This window comes from Numida meleagris, chromosome 2 (assembly GCF_002078875.1).
Source record: "Numida meleagris isolate 19003 breed g44 Domestic line chromosome 2, NumMel1.0, whole genome shotgun sequence".
Lineage (NCBI taxonomy): Eukaryota > Metazoa > Chordata > Aves > Galliformes > Numididae > Numida > Numida meleagris.
This window is the reverse complement of record NC_034410.1, coordinates 3,991,654-4,016,426: the sequence shown is the minus strand read 5'-3', so window position 1 is coordinate 4,016,426 and position 24,773 is coordinate 3,991,654. Positions and strand designations below refer to the sequence as shown.

General features: G+C 49.0%; 1 protein-coding gene and 1 long non-coding RNA gene across 6 annotated transcripts in view; one reads left to right on the top strand and one right to left on the bottom strand.

The window, feature by feature from the left end:
- On the bottom strand, window positions 4,575-8,513 carry LOC110394263. 3 transcript variants are annotated; one of them, XR_002435483.1, is made up of 3 exons: window positions 8,379-8,513; window positions 7,367-7,463; window positions 4,575-6,559 (listed from the first exon to the last, which is right to left on the bottom strand). It is a non-coding gene; the product is annotated as an uncharacterized LOC110394263 (long non-coding RNA). The 3 variants fall into 3 exon arrangements; XR_002435484.1 differs by lacking the exon at window positions 8,379-8,513 and adding an exon at window positions 7,840-8,357; XR_002435482.1 differs by lacking the exon at window positions 8,379-8,513 and adding an exon at window positions 7,961-8,349.
- The window catches only part of LOC110394259 (mitogen-activated protein kinase kinase kinase 3-like), a 68,838-nt gene continuing 52,477 nt past the window's right edge, over window positions 8,413-24,773 (top strand). The window contains exons 1-2 of one of the 3 annotated variants that reach the window (XM_021388053.1): window positions 8,413-8,548; window positions 24,578-24,657. In XM_021388053.1, the coding sequence (XP_021243728.1) occupies window positions 24,654-24,657 (4 nt within the window). In that variant the 5' untranslated portion in view covers window positions 8,413-8,548; window positions 24,578-24,653. Of the gene's footprint in view, window positions 8,549-22,784; window positions 22,804-24,577; window positions 24,658-24,773 lie in introns of those variants that run through there. The other 2 variants (XM_021388051.1, XM_021388052.1) reach the window with 2 other exon arrangements.

The window sequence follows — 24,773 nt, the reverse complement described above, 5'->3', positions numbered from 1 at the left end:
TCCCTCTCCCTCTCCCTCTCCCTCTCCCCGTACCCTCCCCTCCCCTCCCCTCCCTTCCCCTCAACAACATACAAACACCAAGATTTATGCTTTCCTAGATGGAACCAGGCTGCAATGAAGCACTGAGACAAGAGAAAGCAGAAGTCTCCTTCAGTTGTGACAGCCTCCTGTTGAACAGGAACAGCACTGAAGACAGTGCGTACAGCAGCAGTACTTGTGCTCTGAGTAGCACTGCAAACAGTAATGTGGACATTGACCACTGAACATTGGCTGTGTACTCTTCTGAGAAGTTTTGATTATGTTAAATGCTGATGCTTGATCTTCCTCCAGGGCAAGAAAGCTTTCATCCCCCGGACAAATGCCTTCAGCATTGCTGTGTTATTGCATCACTGATCTCAGTGGTTGACGTGTCATCCATCAATGTCCATGTTCATCAGCATCTGTGACCAACTTCATTCATGATGCATAGCACCGTCTTCATTCAGATGGTGTTTCAAGCAGCTAAAACAACAAAACGGGCTTGAATAATTTCCTCTCTCATTTTGGAAACAGGTCCCAGCCGTTGCTTCTTTTAAGTCTCTGTGAGAAGGCTGCTTTTGCATTTAAGTTTGTCACGCATGAAAAGTCTGACATCATCATTTGATGTTTTACTGAGACTCCCCCTGAGCCGATTGCAGAATCCTTAATCACGTCATCATTAGCTGTTTTCATGAAAGCAGAAAACCTCTATGATCACCACATAGTGTGGCACTGCTCAAAGACAGACTGTAGTGACTCTGTTACCCGTCCTGCTGTGACCAGGCATATGCTCTGGAGTCTCCCTGGGTATGACAAGTATAATCTCATTTTCTTGGATTTGAGTAGCATGCTAAATCCTGTCCACAGCATTAAACACCTTTTTTTTTTCTCATGCATTTCTGTTATTCCACCTAGATCTACCTTTCTGCTCTTTGAACCTCAGATTAACAGCGACAAGCTGCTCTTAATGCCGATACTTCCCATTCCAGAGGCACTGCTTTGATGTTTGGACCGCAGAAGATTACTTTCATCCAAGGTGGAAATAGGAGGATGCAGCCCCTCTCAAAGAGCAGTTCACTGCCTGCATAAATGCAGCCACTCCTCTTACTGGTGTCACTTGCCATGCCTTTCGGTTTGGAGGGATTTTGCCAGCAGGCTCTGTGTAGGGACGATCTGTCTTTGGTTCTGCTGCGATCATTTCTGTAGGAAAGCATACAGCCTGGTTGCTCTTTGTAGGCCAGCTGGTGATCGCCGTTCATTAAATCTGTCATTTCCTCTTCTGCCTTTCAGCGGTATTTCCTCCATCAGGAATCTAATGACTCCCTGCAAGTTCTGCTCCACCTACAGTTACTGGACCTGTCTGAGGTTTGCCAAGTGGCTTAAATACCATTTACCGTCAGCTACTGCTTATGGCTGCCTTATGGGCTTACAACACGCTCTCATACAAGGTATACCCCTGAAATACAAAAGAAACATCTACCTGTGTAAAGGACCAGACATGCACATCTGCAATTAAATAGCTTAATGACATTTAAGTATAATCAAATTCTTGGTTAATGTAATCCAACATGGCACCGCCGGAGCTAACCAAAGACTTGTTCCAACCCTCAGTTGATAGAAAACTCATTTCAAGAGGCTTTCAAAGCACAAAAGAATTTGTGGTTTTGTGGTCACAGTTAGGTTTGGGGACGTCATGTCTTTGTTGTGTTCCAATTCAAACTTCCTCCTGGATTATTAGAATGGGTCATTTCAATGCCATGCTTCAATTCTTTCTGCTTTAAAACACAGATCCAAATGTTACTGTCTGTTGGATTAGATCAATAGATGCGAGGCCATTTCTGCCATGCAGGCTGTGATGCAAGGACAAGAACTGCAGCCTAGGTGAGTCCTGAGGCTTACCCAGCTCACCAGCACATCTGTACTAGATCCGAGCACTTTCTGGGCCAGAGGAAGATGCTAGACTTCTGCCATGGAGGAATAGCTGTGCTATGCCGCATTTTCTTCTTCACATCTCACTGGATAGAAGTTGTTTTGTGTTTTGTTTCAAGAAAGCAGTAGTTCAGCACACAGTATTTCTGGGAATCATGCAAACGCTTCTGCGGGACAGTATCATTAGGAGGAAATGTTTTTATTAGCCCCCTTGTATAGACTTCACATCTATGGGAATTTTCTCTTGGAGACGAATCCTATGGTCATCACAGTCCTGCAGCCACCTCCTCCTTCCCCTGCAGAAAGAAAGATTCTGTGCTAGAGATGAGAAAAAACAACGTTGGCCAAGGATATGAAGCGTTCACCTGCAGGCTTAGTGCAGGGAGCGTGGTCCTGGTCCTGGAGGTGATGCTGGCATCGTGCTTCGGCTGAGAACGGCAAATGAATGGAATCCAAAGAAAGAGTCAAGAAGAAAGCCTTTGCTTTTCCACTCCTCCCCAAATAATACTTAGCGTGGTCTCCACCAAATTATACCTAAAATAGCTTTTGCCTGTTGCTAGTTAGCTAATAAGGTCAGATCTACAAGCAGCATTAACTTGTCCCTATTGTACTATTGCAGTTGGACTGTTGCCATCCTCCCCCCATGGGTTTTCTACAGATCTATATTTCAAAGTTATGGCACTTGCAAAACTCTGCTGTGTGAGTTCAGACAAGCTAAAAAAAATTAGTCATGTTTCCTCTATTCCTGCTGCTTTACTAGGCTTCCTATTTGCAATCAAATTATTTTTAATTTTGACCGTGGTCCTATTGTTTGCCAGGAAGATAATCATCTTATCTCGCTGCCGGGATATTTCTCTCTTTTCTCATGTAGTTTCAGATGGATTAAATAAATACCCCTTACACAAAGCACACCAAGTTGGGGAAAGGGCATTTCGTGATCATTGGTTGATGTGAAATTTAGGAAACGTCTCCTTTTTGGACAAAGTAAAAGATTGGAAGGACACGGACGTGCTGTAAGGGTAGCTGTGCTGTTTTTGTGTGCTAATGATATGCACACAGTTAATTGCCATCCATCTCAGAATACCTTCATGGAAACATGTGGGTCAGCTTACAAGTTAGTGGGTGACACTGACTTTGCCCACCAGTGCTGACCAAGGCCAAAAAATGTCTGAGCAGTCCTGTGGGACCTTTCTGCTTCTCCTTCCCTTTTTATCTCCACGCAGGGTACTGAGGACCCCCACCATGCCAAGGCTTTCCACAGAATCATCCAGGGACACTCTCATCCCCCTCCACAAGTCTGGAGATCGTACCATAAGGAGTCAGATGGCAGCAGGTCAGTTCACTGCATTTTGGGTCCTGTTTTTGAGCTATTCCAAGGGAAGGACAGACACCCAGCAAGGCAACGCAGACAGCCTGCCAGCTGAGAGCCAACCCAACACAAGGATCAGGCACCTCTCAGATATTTCCAGTTTCTCCAGTAGCTCCATCCGTGGCGGAACTGGGCTGCTAACACACAAATAACAATCACGCAATGGAAAGCTGTATGGACCACTCGTAACCCAACTGTTCTGTTTTGTGTTTTATAACCTTCACCCACATACCGTTTCCCAGTGCTGGATGCTGAGTGGTTTACCTCCAGCTTCCTAATTATCGAAGTACTGCTGCTGGTATTTTACTGCAGATGAGGAAATGAGGACATATGGCTTTTGTGATAAGAGATTTATGCGAGCTGTCTGTACAGCAGTGCTGCAACTTTCTATACAAGTCCATTTATAAAACAAAACATGTGTAAACAGTCGGGTTTTGATTGTTTCTGTGATTTCTTCCCCCTCGTGACAGATGTAAAGGAAAAACTGTAGGTTTCCACTTGATGCATGCAGATAAGTTTATGGCTAATGGGATGGATCCCAGTTGCAGTAAATCAGTCTCCACTTCCCCTGCTCTCTGTCAGCTACAATCCAACTCCGTGTGGGTGGATGGGAAGAAATACAAAGAAATTCAGGCTCGATGGCTGCTCATACTTTATTCACTGATATGCCTGACGGGTTCTTGCTGGAGCTTCTTTTGTCAAGAATACAGTAAGAAATGCAAAATACTGTTTGAACTGGCAGCTAGAATCCCATGGTTATAATAGGTGGCTTTGACTACACCCCTGTGGATGGGTTGGTTACCTTTCAAATCAGGAGAGAGGTTACAGAAATAAGGTCATACTCTCAGGGAGTGCAATCTTGCTGAAGTGGAGTCAAAGAACAGAGCAGGCTGGATGTGCGCACCTAAAGCCAAGTCCGGACCAAGCTCTCAGTCCTTCTCTTAGCCCTTAGACTCTACTTGAGAGGGGCTGGTTGCAGGGTGGAGAATCTTAGCTCTATGCAGGAAACTAACACGATTTTCTCTAAACTTTCTGGGAAGTTGGGATCGAAATGCAGGATGTCCCCTGTGATTTTTGTCTTTCACGCAGTTTCAACCGCAAATGCCACACAGATGATATTCCTTGTGCTCCTTTCCACAGTCTTCAGGCACCAGAGTCCATAACATATTCTGGGATAGTTCTGACCTTACCTGAGAAAGTCTAAATTGGGTCTGTCTGCAGACGGGCGGTATAACTCACCAAGGCTTTCAGCCCCAACATCTATCACCAGCATCACCTCGCAAACACTGCTTGGAGGACACAAGTTTCAATGTCCATGCACACGCTGAAAGCATTGCTGACAAACACTTGCCAATTATGTTCCCTTAAGAACTGAAAGCAGATCCTCTTCACTTTCACTTCGTAATTTTTGAAGATGTTTATCCCTTCATTTGAGCAGAGAAGGTGAGTCATGGAACAAAGGCAGCATGGAAAGTTGCATTCAGCCACGAAAGCGCATGTGAATACTGCTAGGAAAAGAAAATCATCCATGCAACTTAATCTCGCTGTAGCCACACCCGACTGGATGAATGAAGTGTTAAAACCTGTGCCTTCTGGTTGATTGTCATTGCTGCCACTGCATGCTGCTGTCACACTCAGCCTTCAGGGTTTGGGTTTCTTAACATCACGTTTCTTTGCATAATTCAAGGCCAGCCTGGATGGGACCCTGGACAACCTGATTTAGTGGAAGGAGTCCCTGCCCACAGCAGGAGGGTTGGAACTGGATGGGCCTTAAGGTCCCTTCCAACCCAAACCATTCTCTTGATTCTATGATTTGCAAACTCCCTTCTTTTGGTAGACAGATAAATGCAGCGCTGAAGCTGATGGTCACAGTGAGGGCTGGGGGCTTGCGTTGCATGTGACCCCATCCCAGAGCAATTCTCTCTCCTCCCCAGGATGAGATGTTGCAGCATTCCCATATGGTCAAAAGGCTATGATGCATGAAGAGTGCCAAAGCTCTGCTCTTGGTCTTAACACTCAGACCTCTCCTCTAAGATGAGGCCCATGGATTTTATCTTCAAGTGCCAAACTCACCTCTTCCTCCTAAAACACAGCTGCTGCTACGGCCACCTACTTTTTATGCTGGAATAGAAGCTAGGAACATCCACGCACCAAGTCTGGATTGGAGCCCAAGATCTGCTCAGCCTGAAGGGATATAAACCCAAAATTGTGGGATTGCTTGGATCCGGGGGTGAAATCTATGGTGGGGGCAGGAGATGTCAGCTGCTCTTTGCTGGAAACACTTTTGAGCCAGGGCAGAGGAACATGTCAAAAACCCATTGAGCCAGAAAGATTGCTTGCTGGGAGGACTTTCCTATAGCAGGTCCCAGCACCTGCCCTGCAGAGTGGATGGTTCTACCAGTCAGGGGGCATTTCATACAACAGGAGAGGTAGAAGAGGATGAGCAGCAGCTATTATGGGATGCTGCAGCCTCGCAGCTTGCGTCTGTGTGCTGAAATTGCATGCAAGTCCATGAGCGGCTCCAGCATCCTGCTGTGAAGCAGCAACCATTTTCTGAGCAAATAATTGGTTTCTTTTCTTTACGCTGAGATGGCATCACTCCTTTACTATTTGCAAACTAAGTATAGGAATGATTTCACCCACCTTCAATACACAGCCATCGCTATGAGAGAGAAAGCTTGACAGATGTCTCACAGCACTCAACCTTATACTACAGTTAAGGGCAGGAAGCAAGAAAGGATATTATATCAAACAGAAGGCATGGGAGAACTTCAGGTTAGACAGAGCTTACTTAGTAACACAAGAATTGGGTTAGTGCTCTGGGATATGCGTTCACATCCTGTAGCAACCTTAGCACAGCCCAAAATAGCAGCAGTTAGGTAAAAGCCAAGTGTCTTCCCCTTTTTCTCCCCACAGCAAACACTAATGCTTACATCATTAAAGAAGGAACATAAACTGAATGGCCCAGGGCTGTGATCTGCAAAGTTCTTGGTTTGCAGATGAACTTTTTGGATATATCACTAGTACCCATTGGTGGCATCGAGCTTTTCTCTGAAGATATTTTTGGGATGGTATAGTCCTTCATACCCTGCATATCACCCCAACATTTTTACCAGCAGTGAAGAATCACAGCACACATTCATATATTTTCTGTGTGGCATGGCTTTCATCTCACCAACTGGCACGGCCTGGGATAGCGTGCACCAAGAATTGTTTCCTCATGGCATTCTGGACACAGCTGTTCTGGAAATAAAGGGAGAATTTGGCTGTATGGATACAAGGAATGCCATGCCTGCTGTCTTTAGGGACACAGCATAGCTTCATGTCTTTTTTATCTCTGCATACAGAGCCCCTACAACTGTCTGCAACACATTCATTTTCCTGGTGCTCTCCGCTGTGCACTCTTTACCACGTTTCTGCTCCTCTCCACAAACATGGGTTGCTAGACTGCATTTGCACCACAACACAAGAAAGTGCATGCAGAGCTACATACTTCCATTCATTCTCCTGCCAGGCTCCATAAGTGCTTGCAGGAGCAACAAGAGGAGGCAGAATAAAGGAGCAGATCCTTAGCACACCCATCAGCAGAGAACTTTTCCACGAAAAAAGGCTTTGCACACATGATGGTCTTTATATTGTTTGGGAACACCCTAGAATTGAAATCGCTGTAGCTGGATTCCTGGAGCATCAAACAAATTCAGAAGAGAGAAGCTGCTTGGAAGGAGTTTTCAAAAGTAATTGGTGCTTGCCTAACTGATTCCCATTAAAACCAGGAGGTATTAAAGGAGCTGCTCGTCACTGAGTACCTTATATACTTCAACCTCAAGTCCTGGAGCCCTGTGCCTGGTTCCCAAGGTAAACACATGTGATTTATTTCAGAAACGCATCTGCAGCGCAAGAATTCATTACACACATCCCTGATGGGCAGGGGCCAAAACATTTCCAATGTGCCAAGTTACCAGATTGTTATTAAGAGCTGTAAGAGTCAGAGGGAAGGTGCAGGGAAAGGCAACCTCCTTCCCCACGCCAGGTGGCTTAGGATAGACTTACGCTGCTTCCCAAAGTGATGAGGCAAGTGGGAGTCAGAGGTTCCCTCCAGCAACAGCTCGGTCCCCCTGGATGCCTCCCCGTAAGCTGCACAAATATTCTGCGGAGGGAGAGGGAAAAGAGTGAAACCTATTCAATTACATCAAGATCACGACTGGCCTAGTAAAATCATTTATGGAGTGAGGGAACCCGGAGCGGTTTGGGCTGGAGCCATCTGCTGTTATTTGGTATACAGAATCGGTTTCTATGGATTTTATTAATAGGTCACGCGATTGTGTACGAGGATGTGAGATGTGAATCTCTCCAGAGGGGTCCCTGCTTGGGGCTCCAATTGCCTTCACAGGCAGCGGCTCCAGCTTTCTGGCAGCCCTGCAAACCTCAAGGGGAATGGCTCTGCTGTTAGGATTCTGCCTGCGTTTCTCTCTCCCCACCAAATTTTCAAGCTTTCTTCCTGTTCTTCTCTGCAACACACTTACTCAATAGGAAAATAGGGAAATAATCAGAGAAGTGCTCCTGCTTCCTTTCTCCGCTCTCTGCAAGAATTCTCTTTCTTTCTACTCAGAGCGAGTGATTGCTAGTGCAGACCTCAGGCCCCACCTGCACTGGCTTTGGGGTCCACGTCTTGCATCGGCCCTCACGGGGTGAATTTTGTTTTTAAGCCACTTTGGCCTCCCCTCAGAGGGATCCAAGGGAACGTGCTGCATAAAGGAGGCGCGGGGCAAGCACCCGTGGGTCACCGCATCCCAGAAGCTGCTCCACCTCCCCCAGGGGCTGCCCGGGAAGCTCTGAGCCTCTCTGTGACAACAGGTGACGTCCCAGGAACAGCTGAGAGCCACCCCAGAACCTCACGCCCTAACCGGGCCCAGCTCTCCCTCACCCCCTAACGCGAACCTCAATCACCACAGGAAACCCTCAGCGGGGTCGCGCGTTACGGGGCCGCGCGTTATGGCGCCCCCTGGCGGCGCGGCGCGGCGCACCCCGGCGTGCTGGCGCTGCGCTCGGCGCCGCTCCTCACCGCTTCCCCATTGGCGGCGGCGGCTCCGCGCGTCATCGCTTCCTCCCGCTTTTGTGCGCCGCCCCGCGTCCCGCTGCCGCCGCGTCGGATTCTGCCGTGCCGCGTTCAGCCGAGCCGTGTCGAGCCGAGCTTCGCGTATGGCCCCCCGCGGGTAGCTGCTCTCCGGACGGGTAAGGCTCTCCCGGGGACATTGGGGCTCCTTCCGCACGCGGTGGGTGCGTGCAGCGGGGCTGCGGGCTCGGTTTCCTCCGGCTCTTTCATTTTTATTTTCTTACACGATTTTTGTCCTCGGTGGTGATTTGGAGTTTCGCAGCTTAGCTGTCTTCGTTGTTCTTTTCCTGTCCCCCTTCCCCGGGGCTCAGCCCCGCCGCCGCGGGTCGCTCCGAGCCTGGCGGGGCTCTGCGGGGTTCGGGGTTCCCCTCCGTGGCTGCGCTCTGGGCCGGTGCCTGCGGGGCTCGGGGTCGGCGCGGGGCTCATCCTCACGCCGGGACGGTCACGTTGCGGGCGCTCACGTTGTCGGGATGCTCCGAACCCACCAGTGGGTCTCTACCGCCTGCGTTGGTGCCGAGCACCCAAAGTCACAGGACCGGAGAACCGTGCATGGAATCGTTTTCTCGCCTGACGTGGCCAGTGCTGCTTGGGAAGCGGTTTCCCTTTCTCTTGCTGCTTTTTTCCTCCTCCCCAATTCCCGTTGGCTCCTCGGCCTCTCGCACGCCGACCCCGCTGCGGGTTTGGCTGCGCACGGTGCTCAAACCCTGAGCTCCATCCCTTGTGGCCACGCTGGGGATGCTGAGGGAAGCCGGGTCGGATGGGGCCCTGGGCAACCTGGACAGGTGGGTGGCAACCAGCCCACGGCGGGGGCTTGGAGCTATGGGGTCTCTGAGGCCCCTTCCAACCCAAAGCGTTCAGTGCTTCGATGATTCTTTGTACATTTGGGGTTTGTGCAGAGTTTGGGTGACGCCGGGGGTTTCAAGAGTCGAATGGCGATGTCCTGTGCTGCTGCTGTCAGCTTCCCATCCCTTGGGCAGCCCTCACAATGGAACGGGTTTGAGGTTTCTCCTGCTGTTTGGTGCTTTCTCCCCAGCTCTGCGCCTCAGGAAGGTTTCCCAGCCCATACAATCTCCTCCGTTGCAGGCAGGGCTGGTTGGGCTGCCAGCCTGCTTGGACGTGGGAGTGAGGGCCCTTTTACACTTCTCTGAATGGGTTCTGGTACCCCAGTTTTTTCCATTGGTCTCATTGCAAAGAGATGCAGTCTGGCTTTTTGTACAGGACAGAGCCTGCAAGCTGACGGATGCAGCAGCATGGGAGCTGCACTCTTCCCTCCATCCCTCCCCGAACACTGCTATGGGCTGGGGATGTGTCCTGGTGTGAGCGTGTGGCTTGGGCCTGCTTTATTTTCTGAGTTTTGCTGTTGGGAAGGTCCTGGAGGGGATGGCAGGGATTGCACTGGTGCTGGCAGGGCTCAGTGCTGCGCATCCGTCCCTCTCGTTGTAGAGCTGCGGCTGGAGGGAAGTGAGTCAGGGAGGTGAGAGGGTCACTAGCTCCAATGGGAAAGGAATTAAAATAAAGAGTTTCAACTCCAGCTCAGCCAGCTCATCTGCTCCGAGGAAATATGGGTTTTCTCTCTACAAGTCTCCGCGTTTCTGTGTATCCCGAGGTCCAGCACAGGAGGAGGCTGCGTGTCCCTGGGGGCAGCAGAGCCCTTGGCTCCTGCAGGGCGATGGGTCGTGGACCGGTGCCTCCCAGCTGCAGGCAATGGGTCCTGGGCTCCTGGTCCTTCCCACTCCCCTCTGCACATATCCCGGCCAAGTGCAGCGTGCACAGCAATGTGCAGAATGTCAGCTGTGCACCGGGGAGATGGAAAACGCATTATAGAGCCACAAGAAGGGGAATATGGAATTTTGCTGTTTGTTTTTTTTTTCACCCTTGGAGCCCTCAGGCACTCCTCAGTCTTTGCAGAAGAGCTATAAATGGCCCACTGATCCCTAACCTGGCAGAATCGCCCTGAATCCCCAGACTGTATTTATTTTCCCATTTAAGCTCTGCGAGGCGAAGTGGGCGATCGGGCGTTTTCCGGGAAGCCTTCCAGGAAAGCATCTGCGTTAGCGGCGTGTCTCCGGCAGGGTTCCCTCCATTCTCCCCCTGCTGCTCCCTTGGCTCTGGGCACGTTCCTTCCGGGCGTCTTTTCTGCCTTTATCAGGTGGGATGCAGGGATGCTCCACGTCACTCAGTTGTGCCCGACCATGCTGCCTCTGTGCGATGTGTGGGCACTGGGTTGGCATCTGCCGTGCTGCTTTTCTTTGGGAGAGATGAGATGAGCGTTTCTTCTGTCTGTGAAGGGATGTTTGAGCGTGTGTGCACGTGGCTGTGTTGGCATTTCGGTTTGTTTTCTATCTGTCCTCACGTTTCTGATCCGGTCTGGCCAAGTAGTCTTCTTATTAGTCACCGAAATCACTGAAATGACAGCCAGTGTCCAACCCAACTGATGTCCAACCCAGCCGGTGTCCAACCCAGTCACTGTCCCATCTCGTCTTTAGTAATGGAAGAATGAAAAATAGAATCATAAAAGCATTAAGGTTCAAAACTATCTCTAAGATCATCAAGTCCAGCCATCAGCCCACCTCACCATGCCCACTGACCACGTCCCTCAGTGCCACATCTCCACGGTTCTGGAACACCTCTGGGGACGGTGACCCCACCACCTCCCTGGGCAGCCTGTGCCAGTGCATCACCGCTCTTTCTGAGAAGAAATTATTCCTAATATCCAACCTGAAATTGCTGCCTTCTGCTCCAAAGTCACCAGGGAATGATTCCCTGCAGAAGATGGATTGCTCACGAATGCAGAACGAGAGCGACGAGCCTTCCCTGTGCTGCCATGCCGGGAGCTGCTGTGTCCCATAGTGGTGTCATGGGGAGGAATTCGGTCCCTTGGTGCTGCGGCAGCTGGGGGAGAAGCATTTGGCCAGGTGGGATGCAAGGGTTTGGGGTCGAGCCTTGTGTCTTCTCTGTGGTTGGGGACAGGGTGTGCTGCTGGATGTCATTGCGGCATTGGCTCCGGGTGTTCCCAGGAGGATCTCTTAGAAGGCTGAGAGTTGGATCTGGACTTGCAGAGGCTTGCAGGAGTCAGGGGTGGCAGGTGTCTGTACCACCAAAAGAAGAGGGTTTGGCTCCAAAATGCGTTCCCCAAACTATTTTTCCTTGGAAAATCCTCATATCAGTATTAGCGGAGACCGAGTGGCTCTGGATCTCTCATAGAACCTGTCCTCTCCCAAGTTAAAACTCACGCTGGCTACCATTGAATCAGCATTTTGGCAAAAGCTCCCCTGGTTTTATGCTCCTAACTCCGCAAAAAGATCCGGGAAGGCGAGCCACCACTGCACCGAAACCCAGGGAGGAGCTGAGCCGGCGCTTGGCTCGGTGCCGGAGAAACAGCGCGGGACAAAGTCCGGGCAGCGACGTGCATGGGCCAGGTCCTGGAAGGAGCTGCTCGCTGCGTGGGATGCTGTGCAAACAGTGTGTGTGCTGGCTGGGCCCTTGGGTGGCCTGAGCGTACAGGTAGTGATTAAGCACCACTCCTGCACTACTAGGGCTGTCCCGGAGCATTGGTGTTGGTCTGGTTCCTTTTGAAGGCTTTCTGTGCTTCTGGAGCCTTCCAAGTGCCTGGAGATCCCTAAAGGACTTTGGAAGTTTTGCACGTAACAATCATGAGTTGAGCATCAGGTGCTGGGCAAAGGCAAGCTGTGTGTGGTGCTGCAAGCTGTGCAGTGCCGGGCTGAACGTGGAGGGCTGCAGGAAGGCACACTGCTTTTGGGGTGTCTGCTTGTGTGTGGGAGGCTGCCCTGACGAGTACAGTAGGTTTACATGGTTAATTACTTGCTTTCACACTGCAACCGCGGCTCGAGGTCCCTGCAGAGGATTGGTGGGGATGAGGGTGATGGGCACGTCCTTCTTGCTAACTGCTGTCATCTGCAGAGCAGGTTGAAGGGTTGAGGTGTCCTCCACGTGGAGGAGCTGCTGTATGAAGGAAGCCTTGGCTGGGAAAAACAGCTTGGGGAGAAGGTGCGAGGTGAGGTTTTGTAGCTGGTGGTCAAGGCGAACTGATTGTAATGTGTGTGTGGACAGGAACTCTGTTTTAAGTGCTATTTCCTTGTTGGCCTCTAACCCAAAAGTGCCCTCAGGGGGACTGTCCCTTTTCTGCATGCTGGGTCATTGCAAAGGCCAACTGATAATGTTATCTGTCTGTGGGTGGTGCTGGTGGGTTGATAGCTCAGCTTGATGCCTGGAGAGATGTTGCAGTCAATGTGGAAATGGGTGGCTGGAAGGAGGTGTGGGCTGGGACCTTGCAGTGAAGCTGTCTGGCAGCTCTGCAAGCAGCGTTTGTGCAGTACTTGGAGGTGGGAGGTTTGAATTTGCTTCTGCTGAGGTTGATCAACCACAGAATGGTTTGCATTGGAGTTGCAAAGACCATCCAGTTCCATCCATGGGCAGGAGCTCCTCCCACCAGGCAAGGTTGCCCGACGTGTGTCCTTCCATAAAGCCACCAGGCTGGGCCAAGCTCCTGGGAAGCTTTCCTTGCTGGTACAGGGTGCTCTCGCTGCAGCCTCAATGCTTTCTGTTTGTCTTTCAGCATGGAAATACAGCCCGGTCCCGCTATCGCAGTCCTTCTGGCTTCCAGCTTGGAGAGTGGCTTTTGGGAAACCTGAGCTCCTGGTTAATAAACTGATGGAATGCGTTTGCTGCTCCTTGCTCTTAATCCTTCCTTGCTGGTGTAACAGAGTAGCCAGAGTCATTAGAGAAATATGCAAAATATTTCAGTTATTTCTATTTGGAGGGTGCTGGTGGCAAATAAGAGATAAACAGAGACCGTGTTGAGCTGTGCTTAGTTTGTTGCATCATTGGTTTTATTGGAAGGTTCAAGGTCCGGCTCTGAATTGCTGCTGTCTGGGATCAGCCCAGCATCAGGGTGCATTGGAGCTGCGTTGTGCTTAATGAAGAGGTGGGTGGATGGAGAAGCAAGGGGAAGGGCTGTACGTATGTGCTTCTTTAAAATGCTGGGTCGTCATTCTCCATCACTGCCTTCCCCAACCTCCCACGCACCCATGGTTACATGAACTTGCTTTGGTGTCTGACCCATGAGCCTGCTTGGCTTCGGGATGGAACTGGCTGGGGAGAGGGGGTTTTATGCTCATGACTTGTGTCACAGAAGACCAGCTCAAACAATCAGCTTTGGTACCAATGTGGAATGTGCTGGAATTTGTAACTGTCTTCATCTCTCAAGGGGAAGGTGGGGAACAAGCTCGTTGCAGTCTTGGTCTGTGTCCAGGAGCATCACCAAGGGCTTTGAATGGTGCCCTTGCAGCATCCTGCCTTAACCAGGGAGGACAGTGGGGGAATTATATACATACTTCTTATGTTAAAAGACAGCTATTCCCTTTGCGGGGCTTGGAAAAAATTGCCTGTCCATCTATTGCATGAGTCTTGAGGTGTCGGTGGACGCAGCTCTGTTCTGCTTAGCTGCATGTCGGCATCCTTTTGGCTGTTCTTGCAGTTCTTGAGAAATAAGAAGAGGAAACAGTTTGGTTAGGGACTGAGGAAGGCTGAAGGATGCCTTCCATGCATCTGTGTGCATCGAGTTGTACAGATGTACGTGTGCTGCGTAGTCCCTTGTCGGAAGGGGTCTGCTGGGGGGGATATGAAGCAACCTGTGCTTCTTACAAGCTCACGGTGTTGGCTTCTGGGCTGGTGGGCAGCACGTTGGCTGTATGCTCTGGCTTGTGAGATGACCCTATCCCCGTGAGGACCACGGAACCTGGCTGCTAAATCCTACGTGTGGCATGTGCTATGAAACAAGGCAGCTGTGCTGCAAGGCTCTTTTTGGGGCAGTTTCTGACATAACCCATCCAAAAGCAGTCTGCTCTCTGACTTACTGCTGGAAGTGTGTGGTTGTGGATGGGTGAGCAGTTGCTTACCTAGCATTACCAAAGCAACGAGTTGTTGCTTTCCATGACTCATGAAAATGCACTGTAGGTTCTCTTAAGAATGGCTGAGATCATTTTTTGGCCGGGGCCGAGGATCTGGTTTCCTTAGCGAATAGCAGTGGAGGTGGAGGGAGGGGGATTTCCAAACTCGTTTCTTTGTATGCCTGAGCTGGATTTTTGAGCTTGCTTAATGAAATACTTATTTCATTTGAAAAGGAAGGGGGGAAAAAGACCTGTAACTTCCACATCTGTTTGGTTTTCGTGGCATGTCCTGTTTTGTTGTGCTTTGCCCTTACAAAGGGGAAAGGTACCAATAACACTGCAGAGCTGCATGCTGTATTTTTCCACTTAAACAGGCACAGAAACACAGGTGGCATTTTTCTTCTAATGAAAATCATAGAATTGTTGGAGTTGGAAGGGACCCTGAGAGGTCACCCAGTCCAACTGCCCTGCAATGAGCAGGTACACCAGCAGCTCCATCAGGTGCTCAGAGCCCCGTCCAGCCTGAGCTTGGCTGTTAGCAAGATGTGTTTTAGTGTTTGGTCAATCTTATTATATTTTAATAAAATATAATTTAAAAATATATCTGTATATTTGAGTCACTTTCTGGTTTTGGCTGCTCACTCTAAAAGGAGCGGCGCTCACATCCCTGAGAACCAAGTGGTGCAAGGTGAGCATCAGCCAGAGAGGAATGGGAGCTGAGGGATAATGGGAGGTCCCCAAGTGCTTGGCAACCTCTGCACCCAGCTTGCAGCATCCTCTTGCACACCTGTCAGGGAGAGCAGCCCTTAGCACCTCGGAGCATGCAGAGAGGGGAACGGCTCCCCTGGGGCTGCACAGGGGCAGCACATCTGTCCTGGGAACAGCGGGAACGCAGCAGTGTAATTGCAGCAACGTAACTGCCGGGCTGATAGCCAGGGCTGAGTGGAAACAATGTGACTGAACGGGTTTGTGCTCACTTCCTTGTCATCTCAAAGGTGAGATAATACAGAAGCTCGGAAGAGTTTGCTCTCCTCCTGCTTCTCGTTGCTGTGCATCTTGTTTAGCTTTGGGCGCGCAGGGCAAAGCCTGGTGGTCTTACCAAAAGCATCGCCTTTACCTCCCTTTTCACATAACCCTAGGTGGAAGCCTTCTGGATCATGATGATTTCTTTCTACGCAGGAAAGGAAATAACTGTGATCTGCAGCCTTCTGTTCTCGCTGCTTGCGGATATTCGGATGCAGGGACAAAGTTCATGGCTTCACGCCGCGAGTAGCCACAGCCCACATGGCTGTAATGTGGCAGTGCTGAGCCCAGCAGAGCTGCACCAGCACAGTCTGGGCTCTGTAAGATTTTAAAGGAGGCTTTTCCAGCAGGACTAGTCCTCGCTACCAGGTGGGTTATTGCTATGCAGGGCAAGACCCAGCAGCAGCTGTAGAGCTGGCGGTTCTGGTGAGCGGATGATGCCAGCCGATGAGCTGGTGCTGCTGGGCTTCCAGGGCTTTGCCCTGCTGGATGCTGGAGAAAAGAGGTGGAAGCAAGATTCGGCAAGCTGTTCTGCTGTGTTTTTTTTTTAAACAGTTGTGCCTTCACATTGCCCGCCAATGCATAGGGTTCTTTTGACTAGAGAGGTACGTCAGAGGGCTTTGTGGTTTCTGGGAAAGTGTTGCTCTGAAAGCTGTGCTTTCTCATCTGTTACTTACGGACGGGGATGTTGAAGCCCACCCAGATTAAATCATTCCCCCCAGTGTAAGCTTTCCAGGGTATAACACTGTGGAAAGAGTCCTAGATCCCATTCCTTCCTCCAAAAAAGAAATAATTCAGTTTAAAAGAGTGAACTTAGGATTTTTTTTTCCTTTTAGTTTAAACATTTCAGACTTCGTGACTTACCTTTCTTTCTTCAGCTTTGACATCTGCAAGTACTTCTTCTTAACCAAAAATAAGGAAGTGTGGATTCTGATGTAATCATGTGATTCCAGGAAACCGGCTACTAATGAATAACACCAAATGGTGTGAGAATTTGCAATGCTCAGAGTCAGCCCGTGGCCCAGCATCTGAACTAGAAACCAAACAGAACTTTCTACTTTCAGCCCTCTTTCCAGTGTTGTGACCAGCGAGCGTTGCTTCACCATCCATTGACGCCCATCCAAGTTGCAAGAGGAGATGTAGGTTGCGTGGCTCCCCAACCCCTTTGGTTCCTCACATTGTCCCCTTCTCTATGCTGGACAGGATGCTTCTCTGTGTTGGACAAGATTGTGCTTGAGTGCTCAGAGAAGCACAGGTTCTCCAATAATACTGAAACAAGGGAGATGTCTTTGGAGGGCAATGCTCTCCCAACATGAGCGGGCGAGCGAAGCCAGCACGTTTCTTCACACCACGGGAGATATTTATTCTGTGACTAAGCATAAAAGTTAAGAGATGGAAAAGGTCCTATGAGATCATATAGTCCACCTCCCTGCTGGCACGCAGTTTTCTCCCTGGGGTGTATTTATGAACAGGCTGTTAAGCAGATGGGACTCATTTACTCGAGGTACTATGGAGCTGCCCGTGCAGGTGCGGGATTCCGTGCACACGTGACTCCACTTGCATGTGCACGAGTTGCTTGCAGCAAGAGGATTTTATAGTAAATGGGCCAACAGCTCGAGACTCAACATTCTTTGCGTGCCTCGAGCTTTCCCGTTGACTTGCTGCAGCTCCGTTTATGCAGGCATCAGCCTGTCTTTTCCTGGATGTGCTAGGGATAAGCTAATTTTGCTTGATGTTTATGATGATGTGGATGGTTTTGAAAAGCAATAATAATAGGAAAAAAGAAATAGAATCTTTTTGGTAAGGAGAGGTCAGCCAGCTAGACATCTGCACAGCTGGCCTGGGCTCTGTTTGCCGTGATCTATGACGGCGACGTGTGAAGACTCCCGGAGGAGACATCAGAAAGGTGCAGGTGGAAATGCTATTGCCATGACAAACAGATCCGTGCTGGAGTTTCAGACCAGAGCTTTGGGACCATCAACACTGCTTCGTTTGTTACTCCTCAGAATGTGTAACCATAGCACAGCCTCATGCATACGTACTTTTGCTTTTTTTTTATTTCGCGCACCCCGGTTTCATTTGTGGCTGAGAGCACTTAGCAACTCACGAATTGCAGTCATTGAGTGTTGGGTAGAAAGGGACAGATTCTGTCCTTACCTAATTCAGGGAAGATTTGGAGCTTGTGCTGAATGTAAGTGGGGGTTTGGAGCAGAAATTTCTTATCAAGGCGTGTGTTGCCTTGCTGTGTTGGGATTGTGTTGGCTCTTGCATCTAGGATACTTTGCTGCATTCAAGAGCGTCTCCTGGTCAACAGTGATGTGAGATCAACATTTGGGATTGGAAACCTAGTCTGTTGTGTGATACAGGTGAGCAGCCAAGCTTGCTTCACCACCGCTTAGAAGTTTTTGCTGGAGGTGGCCCAGTGTTGGGCCCCTGGGGCTGTGTGTTGTCCCTGTGGTGAGTTTCCCATCACCATGGTGTGTTTTCTGTTGGTGTTACGGGACATCCCTTGGTGGACCATTTGCCCTGCTGAATCAGGAGAAGTTTTCCCCTAAGTCCAAGGAGGGTAGGGGTTGGGTGTTTCACGGCACACACCATGTCCCTGGCACCGATGGTCTTTTTCTTGGCATGTTGCGTGGAAGTGACAGTATCGCAGATGACGTTTTCCAGGAAAGTTTCCAACACTTGTAAATGAGCCCTGAGATGCGCTTCACCTCCCTTCCTCCAGCAGACGTCTTCTGGGGAGGGGAGACTTAGAGCAGGACACGGCACATGCAGGGAGAAAGTCTGCCTTATTATTATTTGATTTAGAGAAATCTTGGTCTAAAGATGTAAAAAGCAACTGCACGTGCTGTCTGGACGCTGCCTCCCCTCATTAATTAGCAGCATTAAATACTCAGCAGGGAGATTTAATTAGAGAACTGAAGTCTTTCCATCAGGATAGCCTTCTGGTTTCCATTGAAATGCAGCTGAAGAACTAGAAAGGCTTCTGTATTTTGTTTTGATATGCAGGCATATGTTCCTTTCCATCCTGGAAATTAATTCTGTCTGTCTGAAACAGGGCCGTGGGAATCAATATTGAGTTGCTCAATGTTTCTCAGAGCTCTCTTCGAAGAGGAGCTGTTTCCCTGCTGTGCCTAATAAATGACCTGGTTTTGGAGCAGCTGAACAACTGCTGCTCTGACAGTCTTTGCATTTGAAGGTGTTGCGTGGCTGCCGTGACAGTCCAGGGCTGGTCTGTGATCTCTTGCAGCTGATGGACTCCTCTCTTCCGAAGGTCTTCAGATGATATTTCCTCCAAGGTGCCCAAAAAGACCTTCTGCTGCCCGTGACTTTCCTTTGCACCATACCAGGCTGGAAGCCATAGGAGAGGCACTGGCACAGGCTGCCCAGAGAAGCTGTGGGTGCCCCATCCTCAGGAGTGTTCAGGGCCTAGGTGGATGAGGCCCTGAGCAACTTGGTCTGGTGGGAGGTGTCTCTGCCCATGGTAGAGGGTTGGAAGCAGATGGTCTTTAAGGTCCCTTCCAACCCAAGTCTCCCTTGCAGGCTTCTTTTGATGTCAGTGAGCTGTCATGCCGAGCTTCCAGCAGTGCAATGACCTAACCTGGATTTAGAGGCACAACCTTCTTTCTCCTCCCAAGTTTTCCCATATTTTTTTTTTCCCCTACCTGCATTTGGGGAATGAAGGGAAGCCAGCACAAGAATCACAACCACAGAATCACAGAATAGTTTGGGTTGCAAGGGTCCGATGTGTATGCTCTGTATAGATGTTATGTTGCTCAAACGTATGGCCACGTGCTACCTGCTCTGGATCCTGCACTGCTGATGGCTCATGTTGTATCATGTGTAGACAGTCACACACATGAAGGCAAGCACGCTTGAGTTCATGTGATACCGTAGGTCAAGAGGACAAGGAGAATGAAACTTATGTGAAAGCTGACCCATGTGTTCCTGTTTCATAATCTCATCACCACCCCACCGATGTGTGCACAAACCGGCAGCTTGTGGAGATGGCAGTGTCCTGGGGCTATGCAGGAATGCATTCCTTTCACCCAAAAACACAGCATGCGTTTTAATCTTCCCTTGCCACTAAGTGCTTACTGAGCTTGGCTTCCTCTGGTCTCATCTAGATTCAGAATTATGCAACAGAAGTGGCGTAAGTGAGAAAATAATTAGAGAGTGATAGAACATTGGAAGTTGGAAGGAGCCCACAAGGATCATTAAGTCCAACACCTGGCTCCACACAGGACCACCCAAAAGTCAAACCATTTATCTGAGAGAGATGTCCAAACTTTTGTTGAACTCTGGAGCTATGAAAAGGATTTTGGGGTGACTGTTTGGGGCTGATCCTCAGGGTCCTGGTCTCCCCGTATGCCATGGGCCTTCTGCTTCTCGCTGCTGGGAAGGCTACAGAGACCAAATAGCTGCTGAGAGCAGAAAGTAGTCAGTAATTCTGTAGCCCCAGTCAATCAGAAAGTTGTGTACTGATCAATTGAATCCAGATGGGCTGCAGGGGTGAGGCTGCAGCTCGTTAGGGCAGCCAGCTGAGAGGCCTATCGATCGCAGCTGGTGGAGGCTAAGTGGTGGCATATGAAGGCCGGTAGGGCAAACTGTGGGAGATGTGAGATGTCAGTGGGATGTGGGGATTGAGTGAAAGTGGGTTAGGTTAACAAGCAGGCTGCCTCAGGGGGAGGCAGAGCAGCCTCTGTGCCCTGATAGGCCGTGAGGCCTGGCAGCCTACCTGGGGGATGGCTGGGCCCCCTCCTACCTGCTCCAGAGCCTGCTCACGTGGTGGTAACCTGCCTGGAGCATGCTGCACCTGCCATAAGGGGCATTTCAGTGCTCTTAGAGGGTAAAGCTGTGGAGACAGGGTTGGTTCTGGGCTGCTGTTATCCTCAGGGAGAACCTGAGGCCCTGGGCTCTCAGGTCAGGTTCTCCGTTGTGTGACATTGGCTTGGCAGCTCTTTGGAGCAAGGTTTCATGTGTGTTGTTTCTGATATCAGCTAGGAGATCGGTGCTGCACGGACCCAATTGATATTGCCAAGAAAAAAACATTTGTCCTGAGACCGATAGTTTTCTGAGGACGTACTTCATCTGAAAGTGTTTTGTGTCTCTTAATTCTGTTTAGTTTCTACTTCTTCTTTGTCATCCCCCACCCCCTAGGGACATAGTAACCTCACATTTCCAGATTGGACACTGTTGATTGTATTTATCCTTAAAGTCTTCAGGCATTTAACCAGAAACATTCAAAAAAAAAAAAAAAGTCCACAAAAACTTCTAGGAGAAATTCTCATGTTTTTCCTTGTCGGCTTTCATCTTGTGCACACAGAGATGCACTTTCCCCCTTGGTATCTTCCCCTGGGGGCTATGCTCACTGAAACCAAAGAGGATTTCTGTTGGTGTAGCTTGTATCAGGTTTTGTCTCTGAAGCTATCCGAGGATGTGATTTTACCCTGGATAAGGGAAAATGATGCATGACAGTGCTCTTCTAAATGCAAACAGTCATCATTAACAGAGAGGGCTTGTTTGTTTGTATTTTTGTTATAAACATGTACATATATGCAAAATATATTAGCCCTGACTTGATGAAGCTGTGTTGTCTACTTTTTTGGGTGTGGGGTTTTTTTTTTTTTTTTTTTTTTTTTTTTTGCTGATGGAGGATTCCTTTTGAATACTTGTGATTGCTTCCTTGTCTTATGATTTTCTGGCAGCTCGTGATCTCTGTGCAAAATCAACACTTTTTTTATATACCAGTATAAATTACTGATTATTCCACTGAATTTGGTAAAAGGATTATTACTGGAAAGCGGAAAAAGAAACTGGCTGAAAAAAAGCTTACTGGAACATGTTGGATGTGTTATTTCATTTACAAAATCACTTGCAGGAAGAGGAGGAGTTGATAGAGGAGAGATTTAAAAATCTTAGTGACTCTTTTAAAGGACTGTCAGGGAAGTTAACAGCTATCCACCATGCAGGTTTTAAAGCTCTACACCTGCTGGAACCAGCAGGATGGCTCTGGACATTTTTCTTGAGCACAGCTGTGCTGGTTTGGTCACTTATGATGAAAGGTATCCTCTGTTTCGCTCTTAGGAATGCACAGAGTATCTCTTCTCCCAGCAACATACTGTTGTGCAAGAGATTCTTAAGCAGTTTGGAGGTGCTGTGCTCCAAAGTGGGGAGAAAAACCCTTGGTTGATGCATGTTCATATCAAATTCCTTGTTGGCTTTTGTGCAGCGCATTTCCCAGAGCACTGGGTTCCTCTTGATGTGAGCTGTGGGCATGCACGTATGTCACTCCTTGCTTTGCAGCCTGATGAGTGCATGCTCAGGAAAGGTTTCTTTCTCCTCCTCTTGGCTCATGCAATCTGTCCCTTAAGGCCACTTTCAAGATAAACCTGCAAACCTGGGCCCTGGTTACACACATCTACAGAAAGTCCATCCCTGTTGCATGCTCATAAAGAGTAGGCTTAAATGGCTTCTTTTTTGACTATGTCTCTGCGTTGCATGGTTTGAATGAGCAGAAGATACCATGTGAATGGGGCATGTCTCAAGCATCCCCAAAATTTAACAGTTCTTGTTAATCTAGTGCCTGATTTAGCGGTTGGCAGCCCTGCCTGTAGCAGGGGGTCAGAAATAAATGATCAATGAGATCCCTTCCAACCCTAGCCATTCTATGACTATGATAATCCAAGGAAATCTGTGATATTTCAACCACTCTTCGCATTTGCGTCCCTCTTAGCCAAGCCTGCAGGCTGTTTGACCAAGCTACCCGCGTGCCTACGTTTGTATTCTCCCAGCTAAAACAATCTCATTTGCTTTGGTGTTGTTTTTAACGCTACCCCAGCCCTGGCCTCTGAAGCTTTTTGAAAATAACATTTACAATAATATTTTTAACAGTTCCGTAGTATACAAAACTCCAGTGCCCTGGCAGGACTCCCGGAAACTTGCTGAAAGTTAATGTGGTCAACTCTTAAAAAGGAGAGATTTTTTCCGCTTGACTCTTGCTTGTTAAACGCTCTGAGCCCAACATGTTGTTCCCTGCTGCTTGAAAAAAACAAGGAAAGTCCCAATTTTAGCAATGCTAGTTTGAGTAGCTTTCCAGCTGAGCCACATTTCAGGGCAACTGTGGCTTATTATTATCGTTTTACGGTGATGTGTCCATACACCTTCAAACCAATGCATTAAGTGGTGCTCAGGCTGGGATGAGTAGGTGCTGCTTTCCCTCGGAGCCATACAAATAGGTCTGATGTGGATACTCATGCTCTGCACCCATGTAGCTGTAATGATGTTGAGCCACTCGGGCTACAGAAATGAATTCAGCCCAATCGAATCAAAGCTGCTTTTATTCTTGATCACAGAACCGCAGGGGTTGGAAAGGACCTCAGGAGACCATCGAGTCCAACCCGCCTGCCAAAGCAGGTCCCCTGCAATGGATTGCACAGGTAGGTGTCCAGATGGGCCTTGAATATTTCCATAGAAGGAGTCTCCACAACCTCTCTAGATGAGAGCATCTACTTTGGAGTTTCCTCTGGCAGTTTCACAAGCAGATTGGAGCAGCCCAAGTCTCTTGCGTGCACGATTCGTACCTGGAATGTGAACGCTGCGTTGCCCCAGCATCCCTGGGAGCTGATGCTTTGCTAATTACAGAGTCATAGAATGTCTTGGGCTTGAGGGAGCCTCAAAGATGTTGGGTTGGAAGGGGCCATCTAGTTCCAACCCCCTGCTGTCTCCACCAGATCAGGCTGCCCACGGCCCCGTCCAATCTGACCTTGAGCACCTCCAGCACCTGGAGGTCAGAGATCTTGGTGGGAGGACAAGGAGGATGCTGCTTCAAAGTGCTTTGGAGCAGAAAAAGGATTTTTCCTTTCCCCTCACTTCCCTGTTCTCTGAAGGAGATGATAAAAAGGCAGAATTTATACTAGAAACAGGAATGTGTCCTTCTGTAACAGGAAGCTGCTGGTATGTATTTTTGGGAAGCCACGGAAATCAACAGTGTTCGCAGCCCAATGTGAAGGCTGGCTGTCCTCGAGATTTAGGAGATCTGCGACAACAGCAAACATTTTTATCTCATGTATCTATGAGATTTCCTGTGCTGTGTGAGCCGGTCAGTGGGATGTCTGGGGCTCACTAGAGCAGTGACGATGGAGAAGAGCACTTGGCTCAGCCCATGGGAAGATCACCTGTTTTTCCAGGGTTTGCTTGTGTGGTTTCTGTAGGTGCATGCTTTTGTGACTAGACGCAAATTGCAAAGGTCTGAAAGTTCTCCAGAAAGCCATTAGAAAAATCTGACTGTGACACTGATGGTGGAGTTAACCTGGGCTAGCTCGGGAATGTAGGGTTAAATCCAGACTATCTGCACGTGGCCCCAGAGCAAACTCTGAGCACGGCTCAATTGCTGGAAGTGTTGCACCAATTTTGGAAGCAAAAGCGGTGAGGATTTGAGCTGTTTCCTGTTCTTGTTACAATCCGCTGGAGTTTTTACACTGATTTTTGGTGGATTTCTGTTCTCTCGGTCTGCTTTGGCGTGGACCAGCCTCCTCAAGATAAGATTTTAAACCCGTCGTGAGCCCATTAGTTACTTCCTTGCGTCATCCTTGTCTTGAAAATGGGCAGAGCGGAGCTTGCTGGTTAGCAGTGCTCTGAGGAGGAAGCTGCAGCAGCGAAAGGAGCAATGCTCTCTGTGGCACTCACACTGCTCCGCCTTCACCACTGTCTTATCGCTTTCCCTTCCTGCTTGTCTCTCTCAAAATAGGTTGGATAAATATCCTCCTGCTTGCCAGCACTGAGGCACCACGGTTGCAGAAAGCCTTTTCAGTCCTCACTTGCAGCCATTCCTTCAGGGTGAACTTGATGTTTGTTATTTGCAGGTTGTGCCTTCGCTCAGTCTGAAATGAGGTTTTCCACTGGTGTAAGTGGGAGCTGGTGTCCTCTTACACAAGGAGACTTGTAGCAGAAGTATAAGCTTGTTACTCTAAGATTAATTGTGTGTGTATATATATATATTTTGGAAAAGGTACTGGGTTTGTAGTGTACTGAGTGCATAGCCTTTGGGCTGTGTGGAGGAGGGTGGACTCCTGGTCTCAATTCCTTGCCCTTCCTTCTTCCAACCCAAGAGATGGTGGGGAAGTGCTGTGTGCGGAGTGGTTGTGTTCAATCTCTGTCCCAGTTGCCATGTCAAAATTCAACTGTAAACTCTGTGTATGTTTGTTATTACAGGGTGGATGCTTGAAAGTGGAGGATAAGGTACAAGCGTCTGGGACCGGTGGAATGGAGGCCTGATGTAGATGGAAAGATGGGTAAGAACTGGATTCACCTGAAGCTCTTAATTCTCTGCAGCCTAATTTTGATTGGGGTTACTACTCATGACAATAGAGCGGGAGACATTGCTATGATGACCTTATTGAATATCACA